Source organism: Aedes aegypti, unplaced genomic scaffold (assembly GCF_002204515.2).
Source record: "Aedes aegypti strain LVP_AGWG unplaced genomic scaffold, AaegL5.0 Primary Assembly AGWG_AaegL5_hic_scaff_1624_PBJ_arrow, whole genome shotgun sequence".
Classification (NCBI taxonomy): domain Eukaryota; kingdom Metazoa; phylum Arthropoda; class Insecta; order Diptera; family Culicidae; genus Aedes; species Aedes aegypti.
The window spans coordinates 1,334-8,905 of NW_018735078.1; the positions used below are offsets into that span (position 1 = coordinate 1,334).

The 7,572-nt window shown below is 37.1% G+C and overlaps 1 protein-coding gene across 1 annotated transcript; it reads right to left on the reverse strand.

Annotated features, from left to right (window-relative positions):
• Positions 1–1,425: 1,425 nt before the first annotated feature.
• LOC110680589 lies at positions 1,426–2,288 on the reverse strand. The gene is made up of 3 exons (XM_021856386.1): positions 1,849–2,288; positions 1,645–1,782; positions 1,426–1,470 (listed from the first exon to the last, which is right to left on the reverse strand). Exons 1-3 carry the CDS (start codon positions 2,197–2,199, stop codon positions 1,426–1,428), a joined length of 534 nt encoding a protein of 177 aa, XP_021712078.1. The 5' UTR covers positions 2,200–2,288.
• Between the last annotated feature and the right edge of the window lie 5,284 nt (positions 2,289–7,572).

Below are 7,572 nucleotides of genomic sequence, written 5' to 3' on the forward strand. Positions count from 1 at the left end.
GTGGACATCGGCCTTACATCATCCAAAAATTATTTTTTCGACAGCTTTTGGAGAATGTAGAAGACATCATAATAATTAAATCTAGATGAAAAAAATCGGAATTTGGCTTAAAAACATCATGAAAAAGGTCAGGCTTTCGAAGCGTCCATGGTATTTCGAATCCTTGACAAGTTTGAGATGGCATATGGCTGGTTTCTGAGTCCTGGCAAAACTCATAAACGATACCTTGCCTAAAAAGCATTTATAGCTTGCTTGCTAAACAAAATTGACATAAATCCAAACAAGCATTTTTGCAGGAATCCATCAAAGATTTTCCGAAGAATGCGGTCAAGAACTGAACAAAAATCTGACATAATACCTAGGAGATTTTTCCATTTATTAATCAATAAATGATCTTGCCATGTTTATGGAAAACAGTAATAGTTCAGTAAATCTACAGAAAACCATACAAAATCTGATCATCACCAGTATTAGCGTCTCCAGGAATCAGGAACAGTCAGGAATGCTTAAGAAAATGTTCAGTATTTCAATATGGATCTCCTAAGAAATTTCTCAAAAATAAATCAACTCAGTTTATTACCATCTGTTAGAAATCTTTGAAGAATTTCATGAAAAATGATATCTTTCATAGAGCTCACTAAAATCTCTTATGGAACTGCTAATTACTTTTTCAGTGATTTTCCAAACAATTTATGGTCCATTCTCGTTTCGATTTTCGGGTTCTAGCAAAAATATTATCAAGAATTTTCCATAAAACTAAATGGAAATCTATCAAGCATCCTACCAAGAAACTTGTCAAGAATCCATGAATATTTTCCTAGAAATTTTTCAAGAATCCAATTGTTGCGACTGTTTTTACAGTGAAACTGGTGACACTGTAAGTCTTATATTCGTAAGTAGTGTAAAGGAATCGGTTGGAGAGTAAGTGTCTCTAGAAGATTCGTTCGTGAAACTATCATGTAAGATATTAACTTGTAAAAGGAATATATAGAAATGAATTTAAATAAATTATTGCAGCATTGAAGCTGATGTAAAGTAAACGCTGCTTTCAATATGTGTTTCATCGAACTAGAGACGACTACGCCCAACACCAATCATATTCCAAAAGATTTCCTTTGAGTCTTCAGCCATAAATTCACTACAGACCTAGCAAGAAACAGGTCAAAATTGTGAGAAAAATCCGGCCAAAATATCTCCTGAGAATCAATTTTTTAAGGATTTTGCTAACTCTATCAATCCACAAGTCATGATGCAAAGTGAATGAACTGTAAAGCAGTCGTGCCCACCAGACAAAAATGTCTAGTTTCGCCCGGTGTATTCTACAATTTCCCGGGTATTTCCTGTATTATTCCCGGTCATTTGGAATTCCCGGGTTTTTCCCGCTTTTCCCGGACGAATGGGCACCCTGGTTCTAGAATCGAGGTCTTAATTCCTGACGCCCATTTCGAACTCATCATCGGCTTTACTTCCCTTACGAAGGAGGACGTGATCATGAATTTTATTGCCCATACTCGCATAACAGCCCCATATTCGATGGGATTTTCTATAGAAATAGGATTGTTATGCGTGTATGAGCAATATATGTCTCAGCAAATCCTGATGGCTTCGAAGGGAATTGACATCCGACCGATGATTTTAACATACCTGAGAGATTTCCGTGATTTGCTGTGATGCAGTGGAGGCAACGCCACGCAATTCCTCTGGGCGTGAGGTCGTCTGCGGTTTTGGCACTGGAAAAAGTGGGTATGTGGCCTCGTTCTCCGGAGGGCTTGTTACGTGATCCTGGTTAAAGGAAAATAATAAGTAGTTAGAATAAAAAAAATGAACTAAATCTCAATTCTCAATTACCTTCTTACTGCTTTTCAGTTCGTACACTTTTGGCACAAATTTGACCTTTTTCTTGCCAGGATTGGCCCGTGTTCCTAGAGTTGACTGTACAGCATCCTCCGAGTCCGTGACCGCCTCCAACCGTCGCATCACGTCTTCAGCAACCGCATATGACGAGCCACGACCAACAACCTTACATTTCTGAATTTTCCAAACATCAATGTTTGGTTCCGAAAATCCATCTTTGGAAAGCGATACCAAATTTGCTGGCGGCCAGTAAACATGGTCTCTTTTGGCCCACTTTTCCGGCACAACGGTCATGCACGGTTTGGATTTTTTATTCTTGCGGGTTTGCACAACGACAAACGGCATTACGACTGATTAAACCGGATTTAAAAGAACACAAAAAGGATCGAACCGCACTTCTTAAAATATCGGTAACAAAAACATGCTAAGCGATTCGTGAGGCTTTCAACTTTGCGATGAACACGGTTAAATCAAAGTGATTGAAATGTTGTAATAATGTAGGAAATCAATTGTATGAAATGTTTCACTACACCCTAATTGAACGTTGCCTCAATGTTGCATAAACGTGTGCACACTGAAAATATTTGTAACTTATACCTTACGTTGCATTTATCACATCTGCAACAGCAGCAAAGACTTGGTACATGTTTGCAACGTTAATGTATCAGTATTTGTAACTTGCAAGTTCATTGAATTGCATCGAACGAAATCTAACACCACCGATCAAAATTATTTCGATAATGTAAATAAATCAAGCTTTAATTCAAGCATCTCATCAAAGCTCGATTGATTTTAAATTGCAGCATTTCGGAGAGCGCCGCGAGCTACCGTTTTGATTCATAATACGGACACTTGAGGCCTCAGTGAAGTATAACCCAGCATAGAGCATACAAAATAAGACATTATGTATGATTCTTTAGCGTTATCAAGCATCGGAAGCCCTTAACTTTCGAATGATGGGTAAAGAATACGCTTCCGCAACTTGAATAATTTTAAATAAATCAAAATGTGTGGCCTTCTCATGATTCTTATTCCGGACGCTTCCTCACTTTTGCTTCATATTCCGGACACTTTGATTCGAATTCCGGACAGCTCATGATAATCATTAATGGAACAGTCTAATCATCAATTGAAATCGTCAAACCACTAAAGAGACATCTAAGGTAGTCGGACATCTTAAATTTTCAAAGATATTTATGGAAAAAGCTTACTTAAACGAGTCTTGAAATTGTGAACTTTTGAACGGCAAAAATTGAAACATTTCGTGTGAAAAGTTTTCCATACAAAGTAGAGTGTCCGGAATTTGAAGCTGTCCGTAATATGAATCAAAACGGTATTTCTGCGCGAGTGTTAAATATTTCTTCGCGTTGAAAAATGGGTTAACCAAAACGGCAACGCGGATCTACTCAAATCAGAGTTGTTTCAGCGCAAAACCGTAGTTGAGCCTAATAACTCAAATTTGGCTAAACTTCCAAGGCCTCCATTAGGTACTTTGCCTTTGAAACCATAAGAAAAATTTACTTACATTTGGTTTGATTCAACGCAAAATTAAGTTCATTCAAGCCAAGCTTGAGAATAATGTATTTACCCAAATTGGGCTTTTTGGGCCAAACTACCCCCATTGAGTAGGTACAGCTCTCTCTATTTTTGACAACATTGGTGAGGAAGAGAGAGAACACCGAGAGATTTTGGGTTGAGAGAATAATCGATATACTTAATTTTGAATAAATTCAACTCAAAAATTAGGTAAACTGTTTTTTTCCGTGAACGTGCGAAGTACGATATTTGACCAACTTCGCCGCGTCAAAATTCAATTCTCAATAGTGCACATGATGCACACGGTGTAGTCCTTAAGATGCGCACTATTCTTCTCGGAATTTTTACCTAAATTTTGAGTTTACTCAAAATTAAGTATACCGATTATTCTTTTAACCCAAGATCTGTAGCACATTGTAAACATTACTCTTTAATATAGAAGCGTGCATAGTGACGTCACGAAAAATTCTCCTTCTTTGTTCCTCTTTCATCACGCTCAATTGACTGTCATGCTCTTTGACATTCACTGCTGGAATTGATTAGATTTTTTATATTGAGTTTCATCGTTACAGACATTCACTGCTGGAAATGTTGACATTTGTTTATATGGACTTTCGAGGTGATGTGGTGCGTGCAACGCTCTATATATATATACCAATCCAATAGGGTCCTAAAGCCCTGTCCCAATTTTAGTGCCAAACGCTTAAGTTTAGGGGAAAATTTACATGTTTACTCAATGGATCATTGAAAGTAGTTTTTGCAAGTGCTCACCGCATCAAAAGAAAGGCACCACTGTATATGGGATTTAACATTGTGACAGCATTGCTGTTCTGTCAAACACACAAGGCTACGGTGGCGCTATCTACACTGTGAACTCAGCATTACTCTTTAATGTGGAAATAGTATCCATTATTTTCTGATATATGGAAACGTCAAAATGGGGGGTATTTCATTTTTTCAAATAATGGGTATTTTTTGCCCTTTTTTATGTTCGGTTCTTTTACTGTATAATGGGTGAAAATTTCCTTGCGATATAATAATAGTGGAACTCCCCATTATATTATGCAGCAGTTTGTGATGCGCATAGTAGTTCGTTCTCGAAACAAAGAAATTAAGTGTTCAGAAAGGTCAAGGTCAAGGTAGGTGAACTAAATGAATTCATATTCCTGCCGTGTGCACTAACTAGGAGAAAAATCAAATTTTACAGGATGATTATAATGCCGAGTATATCCCACCACAAAACCTCCAGGAGAAGCAGCCCCGATTTCCAGGCCAGCAACTCTACATGGCTGATAACAAATGATTCTGCTGCATTAGATACCAAATAATTGTTGTTGATTATTAATGTTAAATGAAATAAATTTATGTTTTTTTATCAATAGGATTCCATTGTTTTTATACGAAAATAGCATACAAATCAAATTAAATTCTCATATATAAAAAAGAGTAAATTTTACTCTGTTCCTCAAAATATGTTTTTCGAATAGTGGGTAAAATTCACTCGTTGATCTGACGTACAAGCCGTTTACTCTTTAATGAGTACAGGGCCTTTACTCTTTTTATGAGTTAAACTAGTTTCTCTCAAAGTGGGTACTTTTTTACTCTCTAAAGGGTACTTTGACCTTACAGTGTATGCTTTCTATAGCGGCCGTCTTTTTTCGTTGATTCGAGTCCAAAAAAAAAAAATTTTTTTATGTTATTTTAGATTTTGTCACACCGCTTGGCTTAAACTCAAATTTTTGGGTGTATTTTGTTTTCCGTGTCCCTTTCGAAATCTCAGATAGGAACAACCCTACACGGAGAGGCGAAACAACTCAAAGCTGACATAAAAAGTACCTAAAATTAAGTACTTTGCCAGCACCGTTGAAATAAGTAATTTTATGTTCTCTGTTTTAAGTACTTTTAACTTATTCTCAGAGTACTACCGATAAAACTTATTTTTGAGTTATTTGAGAATTATGATTTTTGATGATTTATTTTGTTTACTTTTCGTCCTATGAAAGTACCCAAAATGAAGTGTTGAAACCGCACTCTATTTTGGATGAAAAATAAAAACGACTTCATTAGGATAGGTGATAAGAGAGATTTTATTGCAATATTCAGGTAAGTTTCCATGTTTTTATTAAATAGCAGTCGTTTTCCTACGAACTTTCACTATTTTATTGCAGATCTATGCAACGTTCACGGGAGTTGAAAAAAAAATGCACCAACAGAAAGAGGACCGTAAAATCCTTCCCGTAATTAAAAGGAATTCCAAATACGTTAAACTTGAATTTCACAGGTAAGAATCGGTGCAATGTTATATTTGAAACAAGACTTAAGTATTTATAATATTAGCAGGACAGCCTCACAAAGCAGATGCATCACATGAGCAGGAGGAATCTCACACCCTACAGGAGCAGGAGGATTAATCACGCCCTACACATTCGTCACCGGAACACGGGTTGCGGATATTCTGAATTTTCCGAAGATCATTAAGATATTTATGTGTTAAATAATTATGTAATCGAAAGTGTGCATAATAGTGAAAAATAATATATAATTTATAAAGCTAATCTATGCAGTTGTTTCAGAGAAATCACGATCAAAATTTCGAACAATTTTGCCACCGCTAAGAACCCTATTTTGAGTAGTTTTACCCCAAAAATCACTATTCCAGAAATAGTTAGTTTTTACTTAAAACGCCCTCTTCGTGGAATGACTCGAAATTGAATACCTTGCAAAATACTCAATTTTGAATCATTCCACTTAGCTGTCAAGATGAGTACAAAAGAGTTAATTTTAGGTAGTTTGGCCTCTCCGTGTAGTGCTAAAACTAAAACCCTGTGGTGTTTTTGTCTACTAATAGAACGTCAAACATGATCTTTAGTGTCAAGGTTTATTTATGGACCCAACTTTTAAATTGAAGTTTGAATATTTATAGCCGTTATTTGACCGGAAAAAAATACTAAAGTAGTTGCAGTAACACGTTTTTTCGTGTTATCAAATAAAAAAAGATTTCATTCGATTTCGATTTTATTGATTTGCTATCAAATGACCCAAGTGAAATGTCAGATCGTTTGATCCCTACCAGAAAGCGAGCCTAATTGTGGCGGCCATTAGCGCTCGTAAAAAACTGGATTATTTTCTCGGACCCCGAGCGTCGCTGCTAATACGTGAATAATGCTATTTGTTCATAAAAATCGTAAGAATGCAGCGCCATACTAAAAACTGATTTGAAAATGCGGCGAGTTGATGTGCGTCGCGTTGAGTCACACTGCCGCGATCTGGTTTGGTGACAGTGCGATGATACTGAAAGTTGAGTAAATTAATCCACCGATGGAGTAAAAAACTTAGCTAGTTGGTATTTTTAACATAGGCTGCAAATGAAAAAAACTTCAACCCCATTAACTCGAAATTAGGTTAACGCATGAACAACCCCTCGCCCCCCAATAGCCCGTTTCATGTGACAGGTCCATCTATGTATTTGTTTACATCGGTAGAGGAACGGTGCAAATACGAGGCTGTCATTTCCATAGAAGAATTGTCAAAGTTCTTCCCGATCAGAAGATTTGAAACGTCTTGTGAAAAGGCCTATTGAGTGGAATGAACTCACTTTTGAGTACTTCATTTTCTCCGTGCAGGTTATTTTGACAGAAAATGCGCAGACCGATATCTCTTAGGCCAGGGGAAGTGGTTCACCTAGAGTGAATTTATAGCAGAGAAAAAGTAGATTTTGTATGAAAATTGACAGGAAAATGAATGACAAGTTCATCCACTTCTCCTGGCCTTTTGCTTCCTGTCTCCAGCGACGCATTGAAATGAGCCTCAGTACGTACCGTACGTATGAGCCTCTGTACGTGCCATAAATTCTTTTGCTCTCATGACTTTTACTGTGCGCCGTGTGTTGGTGCTGTCTCGCTCTCTCTCACGGGCAACTTGAAAACAGAGCGCACAGCAAAAGTCAAACTTTTCATAGCATGCACAGGCTCATAATTAAATCTTTTTTTCTTTTGTCTTTTACTGTGCGTCGTGTGTTGGTGCTGCCTCGCTTACTCACACGGGCAACTTGAGAACAGCGCACACAGTAAAAGTCAAACATTTGATAGCATGCATAGGATCATAGCCTGTTTTTTTTTGAGCACTAACATGAAAAGCGAAGTAGTTGAGCTAAGTTTATGTTCATTCCAGAGGCAATTAGCC